The 24,735-nt window shown below is 37.4% G+C and overlaps 1 protein-coding gene across 3 annotated transcripts in view; it reads right to left on the bottom strand.

Annotated features, from left to right (window-relative positions):
- Window positions 1-24,185, bottom strand: part of LOC125234643 (protein dead ringer) — a 170,097-nt gene extending 145,912 nt beyond the window's left edge. For all 3 annotated transcript variants that reach the window (XM_048140973.1, XM_048140975.1, XM_048140974.1), the window contains exon 1: window positions 24,007-24,185. In XM_048140973.1, coding sequence (XP_047996930.1) covers window positions 24,007-24,054 — 48 coding nt within the window. In that variant the 5' untranslated portion in view covers window positions 24,055-24,185. The remainder of the gene's footprint in view (window positions 1-24,006) is intronic.
- Between the last annotated feature and the right edge of the window lie 550 nt (window positions 24,186-24,735).

Below are 24,735 nucleotides of genomic sequence, written 5' to 3'. Positions count from 1 at the left end.
ATTAAATCGAAATTTGAGTGACAGAGATAGCTAACCCCTGGATATTAGCGACCCACTAATGACTTACACATGCTCGGTCTTTCCTCGCAATAAACGGCGAAGTTATCCCCTTGGTGGGCGGAGTGGGGGTGATTGATTTAGTCGTGCTTGGCTTATAGCCATGAAGCAAGTGTGTGTGTGTGTAGGTAATATCTCGCAAGTCATTGTGTTGCCTGTCCGCTCTTATAAAATAGGCCATAGCTAAGATTAAGTATTACTTATATGGAACTTAATCTGAGTAGGTAAACAGATGTCAAGACGTTACCTTAGCGTACCCTCTTGACATGACGTCTGGCTAAGGAAATCTAGAAGCATCGTGTGTCTTCAAAAAGTAAGTAAGCTCACAACTGTGTCTCCAATATGGATGGATATTTGAAGCATTATTATATTGATATAACGTTCAGTTCTAACTGCCCTTTAAAATTCCGAGGATGTTTTTTTCCTCTCTTTCCTGTTCTTTATAAGACAGAGAAAGAAAATGCTTCGTTAATATCATGCAAGTCAATTAAAATTGGTTGATACCGTCAATGGCGTGTGGCACGCAAAACTCACGACTTTTTAAGTGAAATTCGCGCGAAATTGCCCGAAAAAGCCGAAATCACACGAACACCAAATTGGCATCGACGGGCTTCGAAACTTGAGTAAAATTATAAATTCTAGGAAACAGCAAATCTGAGCTTCATTTAATAAGTAAAATTATAACCTAGGGTTTATCTATGGGAAAATTATTGCCTGCAAACTGCCAAATTCTTGTCTGCCAGAGGGAGACATAACTACTTTAAAGTACTCACTTTTAGAATCACAAAAACATCAGAAGCGAACGGGGCCCTATAGAATATGGAGCGTACAGATTTATTTTCGGGGTAAACACTTACCTACCTACATTAAAATTTCCTGATCGAAGTCATCAACATCATTATCATCGTAAAAATTAGAAGGTAAGGTCAGGTGGAGGAAGGAAGACTAACATAGTTACTTAAGACAAGAGCAACAGATTCGCTACACAAATGTGAGTCATGTCGTAGTGTTTCTAGGTACATTCTACGTATATCGCAGCTCAGAGCTGCCGTCTGTCGGACGGCGCGACCATTTAATTAAGGGCAGTCCTGCACTGATCGCAATATCGGAACGCGATTATAATCTTCATATGACTTCCCGAAGACCCACCGGTGCTGCCGTGATACCGCGGTGTCGACTTACATAACTGTTTGTTATTTACACACCGCTGTAAACATCTGTGCTATTGATTAAACAGTGAGTAAGCGTCAAGAAAGAAATTTGACTCATTTGATGTGTGATTGGATCATGCGGATATTGGTTTTAAAGTTAATGATGTTTTACGCACAATATTAGCTACCAAAATCGGACCGATAGAGGCCGAAAACAATAATTTTGACAGAGAACCTTTTAATCGTAGATTGTAGAAACCCCTAGATGATGGTGTGACATCATCATGGCACCACTTTTCTATTAAGACTGATAGCTAGTTGCTCTCCAAAAAATATTTTTTCATTAGAGAAAAAGTGGTACACTATGGTTGCCATAACATAAGGTTATTTAGTTCCTACTGAATGTCCTTGGTCTATATTTTTTCTATGTCTAATGTCTATGCTTCTAATCAAGATACAAGTAACAATTAAACCTTTTGTATTTGATGCAAATAGGTATTGTTACTCACCTACTTATTCCACGAATCAAGATGTCGTTTTATTGTATCACCTGCCCACACATGTACTAGGTATATTATACGATTAATCATTATTTGCCAAGCGATTCATCGTGTAGAGGACAATCAAATTAATTATTAGTCATCTTGTACAATGTGTTTCTATCAATGTCATCTACACACCATAGTCATAATTGGCTCATTGATGAAATACTTGAGTGAATTGTGATGTCCTTCGCTTACATCATCAAAAAATCCTCACCCATCTAGGTTGGTTATAGTCGTTATAGAGCTTGTGTTTAGGGTCAATCCGCGGCAAGAGTAACATGAGTCACGATTTTATGGCATGTTCCATTTATTCACGACACAAGTTCAAGTGATAATCTATCTCCAAATAAGTGTTACTTTCCCGATATATGTATAGATCCTTTAATTTGCAGCTATAGTTCAAATAAACACTCAATGAAGCCGTGACTCACGTTACTTTTACGTGGATTCACCCTTTAAGTGTTTGAATTCTTTCAAAATTCGGAAGTCTGTGAACTTGAAGCATGCATGCATGAATTAACCAAAACAAGCCAATCTAGCTGAATACTGACTGGTGGAATGTGGAATACGTATAATTTTTTTACAACAATGAGGAGGCACACTCAAAAGTTATGACAGATGGCGCCACCTTATTAGTCCATTGCACAGATAGAATTTGTAGAGATAGAATTTCGTACGTGAGAGCGAGAAGATGATATTTTTCTCTGACACACATAGGCACTTGCACAGGCCGCACAGGCGCCACCTGGTGGGATAAAATGTCAGTGTGCCTCCTCATTACAACACGACACTTATAACTAACATTAATTATTTATGTGTAAATAAATTAGGATTTTTAATGAAAATATTTAAAATAAACACGACTAGCACCTTAACAATGAAAACCAAGGAATACGTGATAAAATAGCGATTACAACAATACCTACAGATGTAACCGCTCGCAATAAAATAGTTTGATGTGCAATAAGCTTTACCCATTCAAAATACACTGTAATACAAAATCACCTTTATCCGCCAACTTATACAAATCGTAAGGCAATAAAGTGAGGTTATGTTAATACTTCAAGTTAACGTCAATCGCGAGATGGCTTTCTAGAAACACCTTTGAGGTATCACCATAGCAAATAGAATCTGTGAGGGCTATTCTCTCGAAGTACTAAAAGGGTGTTGTACAATCTTTGTTCTAAAGGATAAACGACGTTTTAGTTTTGTGTCTTATTTGAATAATGTCGTCAGAACTCGCCGCCCTCTCATTTATTCCGATATACACGCGTTGGCATGCAGATATTCGCGGCCGATTTCTAATGACAGCCCGTTGGTGCGATAAGTGACAACGCCATCTATGAGCGGCAGTAGATAAACATAAGACTACTTAACATAATTTAAGACTAGATGTCGCCGAGTGAATTAATCAAAAGATCACACAAAATGGCGAGTAAATTATCAAATTAAATATGTACATTATTTTGTATTAGACTTATAATAACATAAGAGAAAAAAAATAATGATAAAAAAATAATTTTACCTCCTGAAATGTACCTACTTTTAGATTATACAATTTAAAAGATAGGTACTAGTATAATACTGACAGATAAACACCTTTTATTTTATATTTTTAACCGTCGCCTCATATCTCAAGAAGGACGGTTATCAAGTCGTCTGTATGTTTTTTTTTTTTTTTTTGTATGTTCCTCGATATCTCCGTCGTTCCTGGACCGATTTTGAAAATTTTTTTTTTGATTGAATGTATATACATACAGATTGGTCCCATTTTTCTCAGAACCCAGTTCTGATGATGGGATCCTGGAGAAATCGAGGGAACTCCTCAAATCTGAAAGGCATACATATGGTGATTTTTGTGTTAATAAAGGAACAGCATGCATTTAGGTACGGAACAGTGACATTTGGTGCAGTGGAACTGCTGATGATGGCCAGAACGGAACTCTTCAAATCTGAACGGCACGCTTATAGTGACTTGGGTATTTTTATACGAACAGCATGCACTTTCGTACAGAACAGTGACATTTGGTGCAGTGGAATTTCTGATGATGGTCAGAACCGAACTCCTCAAATCTGAACGGCACGCTTATAGTGACTTTGGTATTTTTATAAGAACAGCATGCACTTTCGTCCAGAACAGTGACATTTGGTGCAGTGGAACTGCTGATGATGGCCAGAACCAAACTCCTCAAATCTGAACGGCACGCTTATAGTGACTTTGCCATTTTTATAAGAACAGCATGCACTTTCGTCCAGAACAGTGACATTTGGTGCAGTGGAATTTCTGATGATGGTCAGAACCGAACTCCTCAAATCTGAACGGCACGCTTATAGTGACTTTGGTATTTTTATAAGAACATCATGCACTTTCGTTCAGAACAGTGACATTTGGTGCAGTGGAACTGCTGATGATGGCCAGAACCAAACTCCTCAAATCTGAACGGCACGCTTATAGTGACTTTGCCATTTTTATAAGAACAGCATGCACTTTCATCCAGAACAGTGACATTTGATGCAGTGGAATTTCTGATGATGGTCAGAACCGAACTCCTCAAATCTGAACGGCATACTTATAGTGACTTTGGTATTTTTATAAGAACAGCATGCACTTTCGTCCAGAACAGTGACATTTGGTGCAGTGGAACTGCTGATGATGGCCAGAACCAAACTCCTCAAACCTGAACGGCACACTCATAGTGACTTTGGTATTTTTGTAAGAAAAGCATGCATTTAAGTTCAGAACAGTGACATTTATTTAGTTATGTTTGTTAAGCATATGTTTTGAAGTCAAAGTTTGTCAAGCTTCGATTTCTTATAATATAATCGGATTCATGAGGAATTGAGGAAACTCCTCAAACCTTAACGTTATACGTATATTCATTTGTGTTTCCATCTAATAATTAAAGCATTAAAAGCAGTTTTAAAAAATACTTACACATTTCTACATAATCCAACATTCGCAAGTAGCTTTCACCAGAACCCGAAAGGCGACGGTTTTTTTTTTCTTAAAAATTATTACTGATGATTTTTATATAATTTTATTTGGCGTGCAATGTATTCATCTTCTGCAGGGCTAGCACAATATTGGCTCGACATAAATGTCGAGATAGGTCATAATATCACTTTTTCTAATCACATCAATGACATAAGGATGGGTATTATATGTCGCGGCGACATAATCTCGTGGCAATCATGTGCTAGCCCTGCAGGTAACTTGCAAGCTAAAATAACGCTGTCAGTTTCATATGTACTTAGGTCAACATTCAGTGTTATTTTAAATTTAAAAACCTACTATCCCATTTAATGACACAACATTAAACAAAAACCGTTAACCAACATAGTCGTTAATCAGCATTTTGTAATTGCAACGCGATATAAACCAATAGAGAAGGTATTATAGAATAATTGCTTACACTATGCGGGTACCCGCGCCGCGACTATCCACCAAACGCGACTTAAAAAGACATAAACACCATTCAGTATTTAGACTAAATTGAAGTTTAGAATAAGGGTTTAAAGTATAGTTTGTTGTGTAATGTGTTTGTAGATAATACGTTTTGGAAGGATGGCGAAATTGTATTAAATTAATAGTTGATAGAGAAATGTCGTGAGCGATAACGTTTTACTTGGAATTGCTACGGGTTTGATATGCGCGCAATAAATTGCACTTAGGTACTATTGATTATATTCGTGTTTGAATATTGTACCGCTAATTTTATATGGTTTAAAACATAATGACTTTGGTGTGTTGTAAACACAGTTTTGTCTTTTATTCCTAGATTTGATACTGATGGCAATTATGTTATAATTAAATTATAATTCAGCGATTACCTATCAAACTTAAGCTCTATTTTTTTATTCTTCATTTGAATGTTGTGTAGGTAATTTATCTGTAGCTTCTTTTCTGTCATAGGTTCATAAACTCGCTGTGGTAATTCTTATTAATATATGAGCAAATCTCATGGCCTTATGGTACGCAACAAATGCAGCAATGTCCTTTTACTCGAAAACTCCACAAATCGGCAACTCAATTGCTTTCGAATATATCATAGTCAACAGTTGCTAATTCTAAATTTCTAAATAATCAATCAAAAATGTAACATAAATTATTTTTGGTAACAACCCTTTAAGGTTTAATGAAAATAATAAAATGTATCCGTATCCATCAATGCCAACGGGAATTTGATAAAGCCCTAATGGTCAATACGATCATATTGTTATACAATGTTTGATATTTTAATTATCATTTATTTTTGTTCCATACCTAAGATATCCTTATGGAATGAGTACCTATATTTATGAATGACATTTGTAAGTAAAAAATAACAATATCACGAATTCACTATGTATACCTACTAAATAGACAGAGGCAGTTGCCTCTGTCGCACTAAAATGGAATAGGGTTCAGAGTCAACCGCGCCGCGCTTCGTTTTCTGCGCGGTTGTCATCTTGGCTAGACGTCTAAGATATTTACTGGTAACACTAGTATAGCTGTGGTGATGGTCCGACATAGCAGCTTGGATTTAACAGCTAACTACTGAAAAGAAACTGAGATTTTACACCGGTCAAATCTTACATGAAAATCGGCTAAAAAAACAAAGTGTGATGTAAAGCTGGATTTTTGGTATGTTATTTGGAGTCCTTGGGGGAATGTAAGACTATATTTTGCAAGCAAAAAAAGTGTGCTAACTTCGTAATTTAAAAAAAAAAGTAAAAAAATCGGACTTTTTTTGGTTTTTATTTTTTTATTAAAAAACTATGCGTTTTTGGTCAAAAGTTGCTTTGTAATGTTGAAAGCGCATTAAATTTCAAACAGTTTGACATCTTTTTTATCAATGTCCGTCAAATAGTTTTTGAGATATGAAGCGTCAAAAAAGGTTAATTTTTGACGCATTTATAAAATGTAGCGTTTTGCCAATATTTTTAGACAAATATCTGCAAAATACTTCATGATATGGTATATATTGCAATATAACATTGTATAAAATTTATTTTGCTTTAGTTTTAGTGCAAATAAAGGTCAGTAAGACGAATAGTTACTTTGGTAAACAAAAAAAATCTATTAATAGAGAAGCCAAGAGTCTGGTAGATTGGTTAAGGTAAAATAGTTTACGCTAAAAGTTTTAGGTTGAAAGTGCTATTATTCGATCTTACTTTCTTTGATATCCGTTTATCTGAAAAAATTGTCTAAGCTAACTTTGCATCGATTTGACTACTACTAATGAAGAAATAAAATACAGTAAAATTTTGAAGTTTAGTAAATTAGAAAAATAAAACAGAATTTGTTACATTTTACTTTTTCCGTTTTGAGGGTCCTGGTTCTGCATCTTGATGGCACAACTCCTGTAGTGATAGAAAGTCCACTTGAGTTGTATTTGACCACCAATTGCTGTGGAATAAACTACGGGAAGGGAAAGCGCCCACGCCAATTATTAAGATACTGGAGAAGTGGTATTCCCAGCAGAAGAACGTAGTAAGATGGAAGTCAACTCTTCCACAGCCAGCGGGCTAAACTGTGGCGAAGGAGGCAGTATGTCTCCAGCTCTCTTCAGCGAGTACATGGATGGGCTGTCGCAAGCTTTGACCAGTACCGAGGTTGGCTGCTCCATCAATGGGCAAATGATAAATCACATCGCATATGCAGACGATATGGTCCTACTAGCACCATCGGTGGGAGCTATGCGTAAGTTACTTGCAGAATGCGAGAGATACGCCAGCCAGCATAACGTGAGATACAATCCGGACAAGTCTGAATTTATGCTCATGGAGGCAGCACATATGCCCACACATGTACCACCTCTTTTTCTTGATGGAGTTCAATTGCGGAGAGTATACGAAGTCAAATATCTTGGCCACATCTTGTTGTCCAGTTTAAAAGACCAGCCGGTCTATCATGCTTCCAATTTTATCACTTATCCACGCGGATAAGACAACTGTCACTCTCACACTGACATACTTGCCAAAGCGTGACGGATGCTTTATCCACGTGGATAAGTGATAAAATTGGAAGCATGATACGCCGGCTGGAGGACATAGAAAGGCAGAGGCGAGCCACCGCAGTAAGGGCAAACATGTTGGCTAGAAGATTCGCCAAATGTAGTGACAGCGTAAAAAGACAGCTGTTCCTCAGTTTTTGTACAAGCGTGTATACTGTCGAGTTATGGTCCGACTACACCTGCGCGGCGGTGAGAGACCTGCGCGTGCAATACAACACATACTATGTACTGATATTTCGTTAAACGGAGAATACTATGATTCGGGCACGTCCACGACAACGCTCGTGAGATTGCATCGATGTTATGGACCCTCAGTGATATGCTTTAAAAACCAGTCCGTACAAGAACAATTTCGGAACAATCTGATTCAATTAATGAGGGTTTTCTACTCGTAAATATTTTTTCCGCCAAGCGGCGATCCTGAGCTCTTTCTGACCGTAAACTTAACTTACTAAATAAATGTTGATTTGATATACGCAAATATGTGTCTGAGTAATACTTGAACAGCCCCCAAATAATAATAATTCGTTCTCAGCTACGCCTCCTGTAAATATATGTAAACTATCCCATTTGGCCATTACCATCCACCGATTATTTCTGATCCAGTTATACTAGACTTATGATCGAATCCTATTTTTTTAAATAACTGGCACTCTTTTGGTCTTAAATGAAAGCTAGTGAAATTTTCTACATTTTTATTTTACAATTTATGTAATAGCCTGACTTGTTTTGCTGATATCAGTCTCAAAATATGAGCAAAACGAATATTTTCATAGAAAGGGGAAAAATGCTCTTTTTTTGACGCTTCATATCTCAAAAAATATTTGACGGACATTGATAAAAAAGATGTCAAACTGTTTGGAATTTAATGCGCTTTTAACATTACACAGCAACTTTTGACCAAAAATGCATAGTTTTTTAATAAAACGGCAAAAACCAAAAAAAGTCTGATTTTTTTACTTTTTTTTTAAATTACGAAGTTAGCACACCATTTTTTTGCTTGCAAAATATAGTCCTAGATTCCCCCAAGGACCCCAAATAACATACCAAAAATGCAGCTTTACATCACACTTTGTTTTTTTAATTCTCTTTTTGACCAGTGTATTTACTTATAGGATATTGTTATACTGACAAGTCTAAGATGTGGCCGCTGCTTACACCGTAGCGTCACAGCGCGCGAACTCGCATGCGATTTTAGTTACATTGCGGCTTGTTGGGATTACATAAAATACAGCACACCCAAACAAATCTCGCAACGCACTGTAATGAAACTCATGCGAGTTCTCGCAGCGTGTAAATGGGTCCTCAAAATATCGTCTTTACTCCTCCGGTACCTACGGTTAAATTATAAGGTTGAACTTTTAGGTAGTTATAGGTATCGAAAATCTCGTATTTTCTGTATAGTTCATGTGCAACATGGGAGGTAAGGGGAATATTGCAAAGAAGTGTGTTAATTCACGACAGCCGTAGGTGAATTAGTAACTCAATAAAATAAAATTGTAATGAAATTGGAATTTAAAACACACACACTATACCTAATGTACACTATATTAAATTTGGTCATGTAATTCAGCCGAAAACGTCCAGAATAAATAAATCTGCCCAACTTAACTATTGGAACAACAATTAAACAACAGTGCTTAATATTAATGAATGAATTAATATAAGCTATATATTTATGCACTCGTGTTATCGTAAAAACGATGGGGTGCAGTGTAGAGAAGTTATTATAGTACAAATGAACTCCATAAAAATAAGTAAAAGCTGCACTTTACTTCACGTTATTGCGACCATTATAGTTCGTTCTCACTTTGCCAGTGGGCATTTACTGATTGTAGAACGCAGATATGTAGCTGGACATAGTTTTTTATGTTATTTTTATATCAGATAGACAAAATTAAAAATGGGAATTGTAGGTATATATGTATTGATTGCGTAATTGTAAAACTTACCTAAGTAATTAATGATCATCTTAATTAATTTACCAATTAAAACGTTAAATGATGTGTAAAATTTACCCTGTTGATAAATATTTAGGATTTGAGTCTGATGGTCAGTTTAGTTTTGGGCTCAAGGGCGTACATTTACTTCTTTACTTGAGTAAAGTAGACGAGTAGTTAAATGAGAAATAGTATGATTGTGATATTTGTGAGTTGACTAATAATAACCTTCTTACCGCATGCACATTACACATAAACACCCCTAACTTAGAAAGAAACCAAAATAAATTGAAATTTGCGGATTTTTTAAATTATAAATTGGCCAGTGTTGACCTTAGTCGCTCCTGATGGAAGGTGACGACAAGGCCAAAGTTGTAGCTCACTGGTTCATTTTAGTTAAAAGAAATTACATTTTTTTTAATCATTACTTTGTGTCTAATACAAATTGTCAGCTCAGTACGGCGCGGTGTGATAGTCAGCCGACGGAACTAACCCACGCAACCTTTCCTTTATAAATATTGAATGTCAATACGATTATTTACGACAGATATTGAATATAAATGAGAGATAAACGATCAAGTTCGATTCCTGACAAAGGTGCTTTTGTCGAGTCAGCCATTTTATTTGTATGCAAATTATGATCACAAAGGAGCATTCGCATCATATTATAAATTTATCGAAACACAAAAAGTTCAATCTATAAGCCGTGGTATGATTGGTATGAACCAGGTTAAGGCCAGACGGTTTGAAATAAATCTTGCGTTAATAAATATTAGCAATATACATTGCATATGTTAATTTAGCTATTTTAAAACCGTGAAGCGTCTTTTATAGCGTTAAAACGTCATTCCGATACGACATCGGTTACGATCACTAATTCGTATATATTTAAGCATGATTTTTAGGCATTTTTACACAATTTTTTATTGCTTTCTTTTAGCTTATAGTGAAATTTTAATAAAAGGACTCCATGCCATACGCCACTTTATAACAAATGTTTATATCCAAAAAATTCAAAAGCTATCGGACACCCGATATGGGAGCGGAAAATGTCAAAATATGATGAAATTATTAGCGCAGTAAACATGAGGGCTTCATATTTAACCTTCATACATAGGTTCATTATATTTTCACTGACAACTATATTACATTCCTCATAGTCTAGTTACGAAAAAGTTACTTTGTTAGACCAGCAGGGCTAGCACATGATTGAGATAAACTAACCGTCTTTACATAGCGCAAGATATGTCATCTATGTCGCGGCGAGAAAAGAAACTGTCGCGCCAATCGTGTGTAGCCCTGTAGGTACAGGTATACGTGTGTTAGAATAGAAGTCACAAGCTCACAAGTGCCACCAATTCTTTTTTTTAATCGGTTTAAGTGTTAGTCGGGTGAATCATTAGGCAGGTTTATCTCGTCATTGTGGCACGTGGGCAGGTAGCTAACCTGCATAATGCTGTTGCCTTTTACTCCAACGTCACAATTTTGAAGGGCACAATGTCGGAATCACCCATTCTACGATGTTTAGGTGTCAATGCCGTTATTATACTTATTATACATGTTTTTGTTGGCAAATCAGGTGACTGAAGGTGTCAAAATGTTACATGTATAAATTTATTAAAAGCCCCATTGAGACGGTTCAAGAACTTGCATCACATGCGATTGTGCGATGCGACCGATTAAATTAATAATTAATTGTAGGTACCGTACCTACTCTGTAGATAGTAATGTATCAGATAGGTATTACGTATTACTATTTCTTGAACAGACTAAATGGGAATATACACTAAATTCAAATGGAACTCAGTGGTATTCAAATAATTATATTTTTTGACAAATTTCAGCACAAATAAAATTTATACCAGCGATGAAAATGAGTCCCGAATATAAATTACATCCACCAAAAATACGGCTATCTACAAATCTCACATAAGCATAACCTGTCATCCAGTGTTGTCAACGCGAAAAAATATATTAAGAAAACCCGCCAATTATATCAATTAATGAAACGTCGCGACAGGAAAAGGAAACGTCTAATAATATCTAAAATGTCTAACTTTAGTGATTGTGCACTGACTGACAGCCCGCTTTGATTAATTAATCGTAGCCCTATTCGCCGAGAGATAAATCGTCCGTGCTGGCCTCCCGGGAGATGTCGACGAATAGAATAAGCCCCAAACATCTAGACCGAAATAGACCCCTAACGATGTCTTATACAGGTGGGTATTAATTAAGTCGTCAGATCTTTGGATCGCGTTCCTTTCATATTCCTTTGAGTTAATGAACGTATTTTGATATTGCGTTTGAGGCGAAATGGGAATGAGCAGAATTTATGACCAATTGAATCGCTACTTTTCATTCAACCACCTTTTGAGCATTTCTTGCGGAGAAATTCGTAATTTTAAGGAATATTCCATAGATATTCATGACGCAATAAAACTAAGGACAATTATTACTAGTAATTATGACTAAGATTATCGTCGAGACTTTGTCCATAGTCAATTAGTTCTTATAAGTAAACCGCCGCACGAGTCGTGGTAAAAAATGGACGCCTAACGAATCGACACATTAGATTTTTCCTTATATTTATGAATGGCAAAACAAATGGTTCCGCTAAATAAACAATGCGAAGTCAAAATGTAGGTAGGGCTGTCAACCTCCCGTTATTGTCCTGTTTAGGGGATCGTCAATAACATCTGAGGGAGTTTTTGTACAATACTCGGGATGAACCCGGACACTGGCTTATATCCCTTCTGGAAGTTCTGGATTTGGGGCAAGAGTACCTAATTCCTAATAAACTTAAATTCGCAAATACACACTTGCCGATGTTAAAACTTAGAATGTGAGTATGAAAAATGTGCAAATTATTTAAAATACCTAGGTCCACTTCCCTTGATTCGACTGAGTTAAAACTGCACATTTGCTTAACTTACATTGATCTGTAAACGTGCATGGCGGATTTATCAATGAATTCATTCATAACATAATAAATATTTTCTCCATGCAATTTCGCAGCTCCTACCTACATATAGCTGTGTAAGAATCTAACGAATAGCGAAAGAACCTTTTTATACTTAAACAACGCAAACTTATCGTGTCTGACTTTATTAGAATTATCTTCATAAGTAGGTAATGTAGGTATTAGTTGACTGGAGGAAGAATAATTTAATGACAAAATATTAACTTGTACAAAAAAAAATTGTTTATTTTTGTGCCATTTGCAGCAACTTAAATAAGTAGTAGTGGCAGCCCTAATCGTAGCCGCCACAGATGTGGAGATGGCGAAGGATCGGCTTCGTCCTGCAATAAACTTGGAAACCGAACCGCGTCGCCAGAATTCGTTATTAATAATCATAACGCGGAGCCGCCATTTTGTTTTTAACTGACTTCATACGCCGATACCATTGAACGTTTGATTTTGAGACATATTACTACTTTCATTGATAGTAGTGAATTAGTGATACTAGTAGGTAACAGGCTAAGTACCTACAGTGATATTGTCAACAAACAAGTTTAAAAAAAAAGTGTACCTAAATATTAGGGTATAAAATTAATTATGTACTTATCACACATGCCAAGTCAAGGGTTAAAGTTACTTTTTATGTAAGTAGGTATTTCCTAAATTTATTTAATTTGATTTATTACTGAATGTAATGTTATCAAAGTTATTAAATTTTAAATGTCATATTAATTTTAATAGTAGTAATTAAAATAATAAGTCATTGATTATAATTTATAATACGTATTTACCTATTTAATAGCAAAAAAAAACACGAGTTAAATATAACGTGCCTACTTCCAAGACAGGCATAAAATTAAAGCACTGATCAGATATGCTTTCATGAAATCTGAACGCAATGTAAATTATCACATCGATTCAATTCAAAATATAGACGGAGAGCTGGCAGGATTTTGGAGTAGGTCCTTGAGGCAACCTGGAAAGGTGCTCAGATGCTTCTCTGATCATAGCCAACATCAGGTCTGCAAGTCTGGCAGCTGGGGAGCGGGGCTTTATCGAGCTATGAATTTTTAAAGATTTAATTTTTTGAGGCCCAAAAAAGGTGTTTGAGGCAACCTGGAATTATTAAAAAGTGAAAATAGAGTTCTTCAGAAGTCGCATAGTATTTATGCCAGATCATTTGGCCGGGTCCTTCACCGTGCCAGAACGGTACAAAGTGGTAAAAAAAAAAATTCCAAAAAAGGTTCTTGAGGCAGTCTGTCATTTTTACCAGTGAAAGATGAGGGTCTAAATAGCCATGGAAAAATAATGCCATGACATGAGGTGGGGTCCGTACCCTGCCATTCGATCTTGAAAGTCATTTTTTTAGTTTTTCGTAAATAACTCGTAAACGGTGGCCCACAGCAAAAAAATATGTTAAACAGAAAATATCTACATAAAATTTCCTACAAGAAAGGTTATGTACGTTTTTTCGATAGGATCAATATATAAACGGATAATTTAGTAAGAAAGTTTTTTTTAATCGATTACATGCTCCGTTTTTCGTCAATACCTCGTAAACGGTGGCCCACAGCAAAAAATTATGTTAAACAGAAAATATCTACATAAAATTTCCTATAAGAAAGGTTATATAACTTTTTTCGCTAGGATCAATTTTTTAGTTGGAAAGTATTTTTAAATAAATATTTGAGCCGTTTTTTGTTGATAACTCAAAAACGGTGGCTCACAGGCAAAAATAATGTTAGACAGAATTAATCTACATAATATTTTCTACAAGAAAGGTTCTATAAGATTTTTCACTAGGATCAATATTTTAGTTGGAAAGTATTTTTGAATATATTTCATGGGCCGTTTTTTGTTAATAACTCGAAATCGGTGGCTTACAGCCAAAACTAATGTTTCACAGAATTAATCTTCATAATATTTCCTACAAGAAAGATTCTATAATATTTTTCGCTAGGATCAATATTTTAGTTGGAAAGTATTTTTCCAACTTCCCGGACCGCCGGCGAGTCGATCAGGGACGCTCCGGGCCTTAGGCCCTACGCGGAACTCGGCCTTCGGCCTTCGCTCGGCTCTCCACCGAAAGCACTCCACCGGTCGGGCCTTCGGCCCGCCGGTTACGCTTGTTTAAGACACTTTTGTAAGGAAATTGTATGGGAGCACTTTATGCCCGCAGTGAAATTACTTGGATTTGGCCCGGGTGGGAGCCTAAAGGTGAGCTCCGTTCCTGCGGCCCTCCGCGGGGTCGGCCTTCGGCCTCCCACCCTGAAGCTCGCCCTTCGGGCTCGCGAAAATACTAGAAAAAATTATTTTGCCATAACGGCGGCCATCTTGGATTTTCGATGAAAAATTTTTTGACATTTGTATTCTAGGGGCCCATACCTCTCCGCATGCAAAATTTCAGCGCGCTCGGACCAACTTGAAAAAAAAAGTCGGCTATTTTGAATTTTTTTGATGCAACTTTTTTGTACTCGGGCTCCTGTATGACATTTGATCGAGCACCCCCCGGCTATCTCTTACGGTTTAAAAGTTGCCATACAAAAAAAGTGGAAATTTTTTTCACATTTGTAGCATTTTTCAAAAAATTTTTATATCATTTTATTCTAGACCCTAGAGAGATTCTATGACCAAAATCTGAGTACTCTAGGATAAACTTGAAAAATCGACAAAAAAAAGTCGGCCATTTTGAAAAAAAAAATGGCGGCTTCAAAAACTACCCAGGGTCTTCTATGACATTTGGTCGAGCACCCCCCAATATCTCCCCCAGTTTAGCCAGGCCGTCCAACATTTTTTGACCCAAGAGTCGCAGACCAAATTCAATATTTTTCCCACACGTCTCCCCGCTCCCTCTATACAAAGACACTTCGACCGTCGAAATCGGTTTAGCCGTTCTCCAGATATAGGGAGAGGTTAGAAATCAGTGGGGTTGCAGCTATATATATAAGACCGTATGCCTGTTTGCCACCCACGGGATCAAGATTTGTTAAGTCGCAGTATACAGCATTTCTCGGAAATATCTAGCTACTTACGAAAGCAAGGAGCGCCGGACGATCGAACGCAAGTCCGTTGTCTACGAGCGCTCGGCGCAGACTGAGCGGGCCCGTATCAACAGTGTATTTTATTCGAATTTTAGGTGCTTTAAAAAAATGTCTGTCGACAGAAAGGTATGTCCTATATGTATAATTTTTTTCTTATATGTCAACAAGAAGTTCTAGTTTAGGATAATATTATTTAAGAGTTACAATAAATGCAGGAATCGCAGGAAAAATACATAATGTAAACCTCTTTTTATCGAAAAAATGGGGAAGATACGGAAGGTTATTTATCCACCATTTCAAATAAATCTTAAAATGTCAAACTATGATTACCTCGTACAGCACGGGGAGCATGGTCGCGCGATAGACGATAAAATAGCAGGCCGTCCATCGCACTATTTGTAAGTGCGATATCCGGACGGCCTGATATTTTTTCGTCTTTCGCGCGACCATGCTTCCGTGCTGGATATAACAAATAGGATTGTGATTTGTGATCATTTATTACCCCAAATAACATATTTAACAGCACAATCACGATTCTAAACGAGTGATCCCACTACGAAATTTGAAAACGTCTACCGAAAAAACTGATTTGTTTTAAGTATAAAAAACATATTTTAAAATATTATATTATGATTAACTAGCTTAAGATATGTTCTTTTAGAAACATTATCAGTTTTTTAATAATCACTTAAGTATAGTTTCATTATAGTATTGAATGAAAAATGTTACATTTTGCAAAAAACGCTCTTCTTTAGGAATAAGGCCTCTTAATCTTGGTTGATTCCGTTTCGCGCTACTTAGATAGAGGGATGCAGGTGGACGTGCTGTACTTTGATTTAAAAAAAGCCTTTGATCGCGTAGATAACGACGTACTCTTAAGCAAATTATGCAGCATTGGTTTCTCGCCTAAACTGCTTTGCCTTTTTGCTAGTTATCTACGTGATAGACGGCAATATGTGCAGCACAGATGCTTTGTGTCGAGTGCCTACCCCACCCGTTCCGGGGTCAGTCAGGGCTCTATTCTGGGTCCTCTGCTCTTTGGTGTTATGGTCAATGATCTTGCCTTGGTGCCTAAGCATGCGCAATGCCTACTCTATGCTGACGACCTGAAACTAATTTACAGGGTCCAGGAAGATTCTGACTTACAATCTTTACAAAGTGATATTGATCGGGTTTATGAATTGAGTCTTGTAAACAAACTTCTGAAACTTCAGTTCAATGTTGACAACTGTGCGGTTATGTTTTAGATTCCCACCTTAACTTTCATGAGCACATGACAATGCTTGCTGCAGACTGTTACCGCAGGCTTGGGTTTGTTGTCCGCAACGCCAAAGAATTTGACAATCCCAGGGACATAAAGCTTCTTTATACTACCCAGGTGAGAAGTAAGCTTGAGACAGCCTCAGCCGTTTGGAATCCCCATGAAGCGCCCTACATCCTGCTGCTCGAAAAGGTCCAAAAAACATTTTTGCGTTTCTTTTATAAAAAAATGTACGGGTATTACCGATTCTTGTACCCAACAAAATTCCTTTTGGGGACGTTGGGTTTCTTCTCGTTAGAAGTTAGGCGTAATGTCGTGCTGATGTCTGTTGCATGTGGTATTTTGAAGGGGGAGTCAGATTGCCCGGTTTTAGTATCCCAGCTGGTCCGTCTATTTGTTCTCTCTGTGACGAAATATGCTTTTCGTGAATGTAGGCACCCCTACTGGCGGTGCCGGCCGCTCGAACCGTGTTTTGCCGCAAGTAACCGCTAGTTCGTGCACTGCAAATAGTGAATGAGTTTTTAGACGTGGCACCTAATGTTGATATTCTTGCGAGCAGATGGGCGTTTATACGCGTTTATATCGCATTATACTCTAATTTGCTTCTGACATACGCATTATACAATAGTAGGGCAATTTTCACGTCACTGAATTGTGCGGCTGTTCTCATGATAAAATCTAACGTCTTGTTAGGCTTCTTGCAAATGCTTATGATGTGATCGTGCATGTTGAGCTTAGTATCCAACCCGATACCAAGATCTTGGATGGCGGAAACGTGCTCCAGCGGAACGCCAGAAAGATGGTAGCTCGCTGTGATCGGGTTTTTTGACCTAGTAAATGTGATGGCTTTACATTTCTTAGCGTTAAGCTCCAGCTTGTTCTTAGCGCTCCACCGTGACACTGTATCCACCATCTGCTGGAGAAAGTCGCAGTCCAAGGAACTATCTATTGGCAACATTAACTTGAGATCGTCAGCAAAGAGGAGAAAATGCGCCCCAACAATACTACTGCAAAGGTCGTTTACCATAATAAGAAACTGTGTCGGACCCAAGTTGCTCCCCTGGCTAACTCCCGAACGCGTATAATATTCTCTAGACCGGAAGTTCGACATTTGCACGTATTGGCTACGATCTTTCAAGTAATTAGCAAACAACGACAAGAGCTTTGGGGTGAAACCGAGTGCTGCAAATTTCTGCAGTAGTACGTCATTGTCGACCAAGTCGAATGCCTTTTTGAAATCGAAGTATATCGCATCTACTTGGTGGTGCGAGTCCATCTTTTCCAACATGTAATCAAAAAAACAGATATGGTTCGTGGCAGTAGACCGGGCTATACGAGCGTTATGTTTTGATTTTGCTGTTTATTTAATATTTAATTTTGTGTTACTTGTTGTAATGTTTATTTAAAATTCACGGTGCTTTAGTTTTGTATACTGTCATACTGTGTAATTTTCTTTGTGTAAATAAATAAATAAATCTATTTAAATATTATTGATCCTAGCGAAAAAACGTACAAAACTTTTATTGTAGCAAATTTTATGTTTGTTATTCCCGTTGAAGATTGATTTAGCTGTGGACCACCGTTTTCGAGTTATTTTCAAAAAACGGCTCGTGTAATCTATTTAAAATACTGTCCTACTAAAATATTGATCCTAACGAAAAATCTTACATAACGTTTCTTGTAGCAAATATTATATAGATTATTTCTGTTTAATATTATTTCTGGTAATGGGGCACCGTTTTTGATGTTATTAACAAAAAGCGGCCCATGTAATCTATTTCAAAATATGTACTTTCCAACTAAAATATTGATCCTAGCGAAAAAACGTATAGAACCTTTCTTGTAGGAAATCTTATGTAGATTTTTTTCTCGTGAACATTTTATTTAGCTGTAGGCCACCTTTTACGAGGTATTTACAAAAAACGGCCCATGAAATCTATTAAAAAATACTTCCCAACTAAAATATTGATCCTAGCGAAAAATATTATAGAACCTTTCTTGTAGGAAATATTATGAAGATTAATTCTGTGTAACATTAGTTTTGGCTGTGAGCCACCGATTTCGAGTTATTAACAAAAAACGGCCCATGAAATTTATTTAAAAATAATTTCCAACTAAAATATTGATTCTAGCGAAAAATGTTATAGAACCCTTCTTGTATGAAATATTATGTAGATTAATTTTGTGTAACATTAGTTTTGGCTGTGAGCCACCGATTTCGAGTTATTAACAAAAAACGGCCCATGTAATCTATTTAAAAATACTTTCCAACTAAAATATTGATTCTAGCGAAAAATGTTATAGAACGTTTCTTGTGGGAAATATTATGTAGATTAATTCTGTATAACATTATTTTTGGCTGTGGGCCACCGATTTCGAGTTATTAACAAAAAACTGCCCATGAAAAATATTTAAAAATACTTTTCAACTAAAATATTGATTCTAGCGAAAAAACGTATAGAACCTATCTTGTAGGAAATATTATGTAGATTAATTCTGTCTAACATTATTTTTGGCTGTGAGCCACCGTTTTTGAGTTATCAACAAAAAACGGCCCAAATATCTATTTAAAAATACTTTCCAACTAAAAAATTGATCCTAGCGAAAAAAGTTATATAACCTTTCTTATAGGAAATTTTATGTAGATATTTTCTGTTTAACATATTTTTTTGCTGTGGGCCACCGTTTTCGAGGTATTGACGAAAAACGGAGCATGTAATCGATTAAAAAAAACTTTCTTACTAAATTATCCATTTATATATTGATCCTATCGAAAAAACGTACATAACCTTTCTTGTAGGAAATTTTATGTAGATATTTTCTGTTTAACATATTTTTTTGCTGTGGGCCACCGTTTACGAGTTATTTACGAAAAACTAAAAAAATGACTTTCAAGATCGAATGGCAGGGTACGGACCCCACCTCATGTCATGGCATTATTTTTCCATGGCTATTTAGACCCTCATCTTTCACTGGTAAAAATGACAGACTGCCTCAAGAACCTTTTTTGGAATTTTTTTTTACCACTTTGTACCGTTCTGGCACGGTGAAGGACCCGGCCAAATGATCTGGCATAAATACTATGCGACTTCTGAGAAACTCTATTTTCACTTTTTAATAATTCCAGGTTGCCTCAAACACCTTTTTTGGGCCTCAAAAAATTAAATCTTTAAAAATTCATAGCTCGATAAAGCCCCGCTCCCCAGCTGCCAGACTTGCAGACCTGATGTTGGCTATGATCAGAGAAGCATCTGAGCACCTTTCCAGGTTGCCTCAAGGACCTACTCCAAAATCCTGCCAGCTCTTGGACCAATACCCATTGATTTGATACGACTGATACGACCCCATTTTCTGCAAAAAATTGTTATTTATCTTTAAATTAACACTATCAGACAGACTTGAATAGCATAACTGGTCAAAAAAATATTTCTATGAAGGATTAATTCAGATACTTAAAGATATTTAACATTCCAACATCGCTAGAACAAGAGAGCTAAATCCCTTAATTTCTACCTGCTAAATGGGTATTTTATTGAACACGTGTTTGGGTGCAAACCGCGCTTGCAACGACAGAGTAATCCCAAACACATGTTTCTAATGCATTCACAATAATAATCGCTAACGGTTTTGGGTAAGTATTTATATGAAATATTTTCACGGAATTTCTACGCATATCCAGTTGCTTTGAATGCAATTTATTATGTAGGTATATAATAAGATATGAGTACATACTTATGAGTAGGTATTGCCATTTTTCCTAGCCAAAAAACAGTTCAGTTCATGAGGTACCTCATGAATTTAATCAGGACTAAACTTTTGGAACAAAATTTGCCTTTATTTATATAAAATTACCTTCTAGCAAGGACGATATATACCGGGACTGACAGTGCCCATACAAAAACTGTACCCCTGAAATGTATGGGCCTCTTAGGGATAACACTAGATGGCGCTGTTTCGCAGCCTGGAAGTGGCAAAAATCATATTTTTCCCAAATATTTTTGCATGTTTTAATTTTTTTATAAAAGCAAATGACATATTTCTTTATTTTAATATCATGATATCACTCAGGGCATCATCAGTGTAGTTATGATAGTATTTAATAGGTGGCGTTGCAAATTGAGGTAGGATTCTTAGTATGAAGATTGTCAATCTTATACAAATCATTCTTGCTACTACGTATACGTTATGTCACTGTATCATAAAGTACTACAATCAAGAGAAAGGTGACACCCCTACATAGAGGTTGTTTGCTGTTTTATTAGCGGTAAGCGCTATTGCAGACTGTACCTACATGCGATTAGCGTTACTTTACCAACAAAAATATTAAAAAAAAACTGTCACGCCCAAGTCATTGCACCATGCAATACCTACCAAAACATAAAAGAAAAACCTTGTCATCACATTTTCTTATCTCTCCCACCTGCTGTGATGTGATATAAAAACACAACTAGCGTTTAAGCTACCTCATAAATAAACTGACAAAGAATAGCATTACGCCGTGTCTTGCGATGGGCGACGGTCGCGCGACCGTCGCCGTCGCGTCTCATACTTCCATATCGATAAGGTTTGATGTCGTATGCGTCGCATCGCCGTCGCGCGATCATCGCGCGACCGTCGCCCACGCAAGCCACGGCGTTAGGAATCAGCCACCCTGGGTGGCTAGCCGAATGGCACAATCGCTCACGAAACGAAGCGCTAGTAGATATCTATCTCTATCGCGCTTGCGTATTGGCGCGACAGAGCCAGCGGCGTATCGCTTTCGTTTGGCGTCGGAGAAATGCCATTCGGCTACGGGGCCAGATATTATGCTGCCAGCATCTTTGGCAGTGGCACTAGTGCGTTTTCACATTATCCGATCCGATATCGGATCTACAACCGATATCCCATACATTACAGGCGCCATCTTGGATTTTTTCCATTGAAATCCTTCCGACATCCGATATCGGATCGGATAATGTGAAAACGGACTCAGGGGCCCTCTTTAGATTTAGTTCTTAGATTTTAATTTGATTGAAAGTAGCGTCGAGGAGGATAACTTGATGTAGGTGAGTAAAACATAGGCAATGTACTACAGTGAGCTGCAAAAGTGCATGGCGAATTTATTGAATTGTTTCATAAAATTTCTCAATTTAATTTGGCAGCTATTTGTCTCCAGTTACCCCAATCACAGTATAATAAAGAGTACTATCGTACAGTATGGCCACTCCCGCTCCTCGCTGAAAGTGCCACCCACCCCCTCTCGGTTACCTCACAGTTACCGCCTGTCAAAAACACGAACAGTCGACCTGTCATATTTCACTCATACAAGCATAGTACGAGTTCACCTACACGAGCTTAGACTGTGTGTTAGGAACGCGCCTCTTTCAATATATTTGACCGCCAGTGTCCGAGGTGTGCCCCAATTGACAGCAAGATAAGATATAAGATAAATCAAAACGTCTTATTTGAATCCAATCGGAAAGCGCCATCTCCTTTCTAACTTTAAGTGCCTGTTTATATTCCTAGTGCTTACAAAAATGACCATTTGAAAATTATCAATATTATTATTAACCTGCTTGTTACGTATCTACCGGTATATGTGCCGGTATTTAGGTACAATTTCATTTCATGGTAGTTATCTCCTTCCACAGAGAACCTCCTATAGAGTGGCAGTCTTGTATATTTGGTTCGCGATACGAGTCACCAGTGTTTGGGGTGCGAGGAGCGGGCGGGGAATGTGTTAAGCGCGCTGTGATTGGCCGTTTCAAGGACGGCGGGCAGTCGCGCCAGATGAAAAGGGACAGAAGTATGACTGTCCCTCTACTGACGCGTAAGTGGCCAATGTAAGTTGACCTATGCCGGCTCTGAATAAATTATAAATATGACTTATTTGTGGAATGTAATGCCGTCTGTTTTTAAATTTGAGCTTCTTGTTACCTTTCCACACCATTTCACACTACAGGTGGACATCTTTAAGGCATCAAAATACCCTTTTCCAATTTTTTTGTGCGAAAAACACGCGCTGCTTTCGGGTCTGTTACTTGGTCGATACTGATCGGGCACGGCGAGCGCCCGCGCTTATATCAGTGCAAATACTAGGAAGGCTGGCCACAGCGAGTCGTCTTGTAATAGATGTCTATAGGGGTTGGTCTGTGTCTCCTTCTAAAACATTGCTAGTACATAGATAGACACCTTTGTTGGTGAATTAAACAGGTACATGTCAAATATTGCCCTATCAAAATCATAAAAATCATTATTCATATCATAAAATTGAATAAATGTAATTACCACTTCAAATGTCGAGGCTTTACTACATATAAACAAACAGAGAACCTACCTATTCAGAATGTCAAAATAGTTGCTTATACCTACCTGTCAATTTGAAAAAAAAAAAGGCGGGTATATGAAACTGTGGTGGTCTTGTAATACGATAAAATTAAGACCTAACATTTAAGGCCACACTAACTCTTGATAATAATAATTTTGCTGACATTAAATTTAATGTAAGTATCAAGACTACTTACGACCGTTGGTGAGTGACAACTGAGCCGCACACCTGCCTCGTACTAATCTATAACCTATGATTACCTACCCTATTGTGTAAAAACATGTATTAAATAACATTTTAATTACAGCACTTTTTATTATCAAGCGAATTATTTTAATTGCATAGCATTTTATAATTTGCGAAGATAGTTAAAAATTAAATTAAATAAACAGAGATGATACTTGAATAAAAAATCATCAGCAAGTTTATTACTTATTACCTGGTCTACCTCTTATTGGTAGGTAAATTTATTTGATCCTTTCGAGTGTAGTAAAAAGTTCGCACCTGAATTTGACACCAAACACGTGTTCAAAGTGAAATAACTCAAATAACTACCGCAGTTGTAAGTCCACTGAACTTCACATCACTTGCACACTTCTGATAACTTTAAGATTAATTATAAAAGCATAGAAACAGGCGTTGTGTATACGGCTAGAAGTCGACTCATGAGTTTCCATGAAGGTTTGATTGAACCAAGCATGGTTACCATGGCAGCGACAATTAAACAAAGCTAGCAACAAAGTACTCACCACGGGACTGTCGTCTCCGAGATCCGAGTCACGGTCGGCGTCGGCCATGGCATACGCCGGCACCGGTTCACGATTCTTCACCCGAATCTTGGCGGTTTTCGGTAACCCGGGACAATACGGCACGGAACGGCACGGCACTCGCGGAGCGGACAAGCGGCGCCGCCGGGATCGCGGAGAGGTATGCCGGCCGCGGCCGCTGGCGCCCCCTTCCGGCTAGGCCCCGCCCTAAGGCGGCTTCGTCACGGCGAATCAAACCGCGTCCTATCAAAATGATATTACACCGCGCTCCGCCTCACGCTCTTATATTGTTTTTATTCAAGCTATTAAATAATTGCGACGTACCTATTGATCGTGTGATTAATAGCGATAATGAAACTTGACGTTCGTGCTTCGCGTTTCAAATGAGATTGGACTCCATTTTTATTATGCTTTTATTAACACGTCTTTAATTCAGCAAAGGTGCGAGAAATGGACTGTTCCATTGTGTTTAATTACTCTTCAACTTTCTTCAGGTTATTACTACTTAATTTATTAAAAAAATATGTTGGCATTCTAAATAAAGTTGTTGACAAGAGGTCATGCAATGCGCGTTGAAATCTTTACTTTGCACATGCAGCTGACCTTTAGGTATTTATTCTCGATACATACCTTTTCTCTGTTCTCATGTTCTGTATACTCCTTTGTTTATCCTTTAGTCAATAACAGGTAATGTAAATCTAGCACACCTTA

Source organism: Leguminivora glycinivorella, chromosome 16 (genome assembly GCF_023078275.1).
Source record: "Leguminivora glycinivorella isolate SPB_JAAS2020 chromosome 16, LegGlyc_1.1, whole genome shotgun sequence".
NCBI classification, from domain to species: Eukaryota; Metazoa; Arthropoda; class Insecta; order Lepidoptera; family Tortricidae; genus Leguminivora; species Leguminivora glycinivorella.
This window is presented reverse-complemented; position numbering and strand designations above follow the sequence as displayed.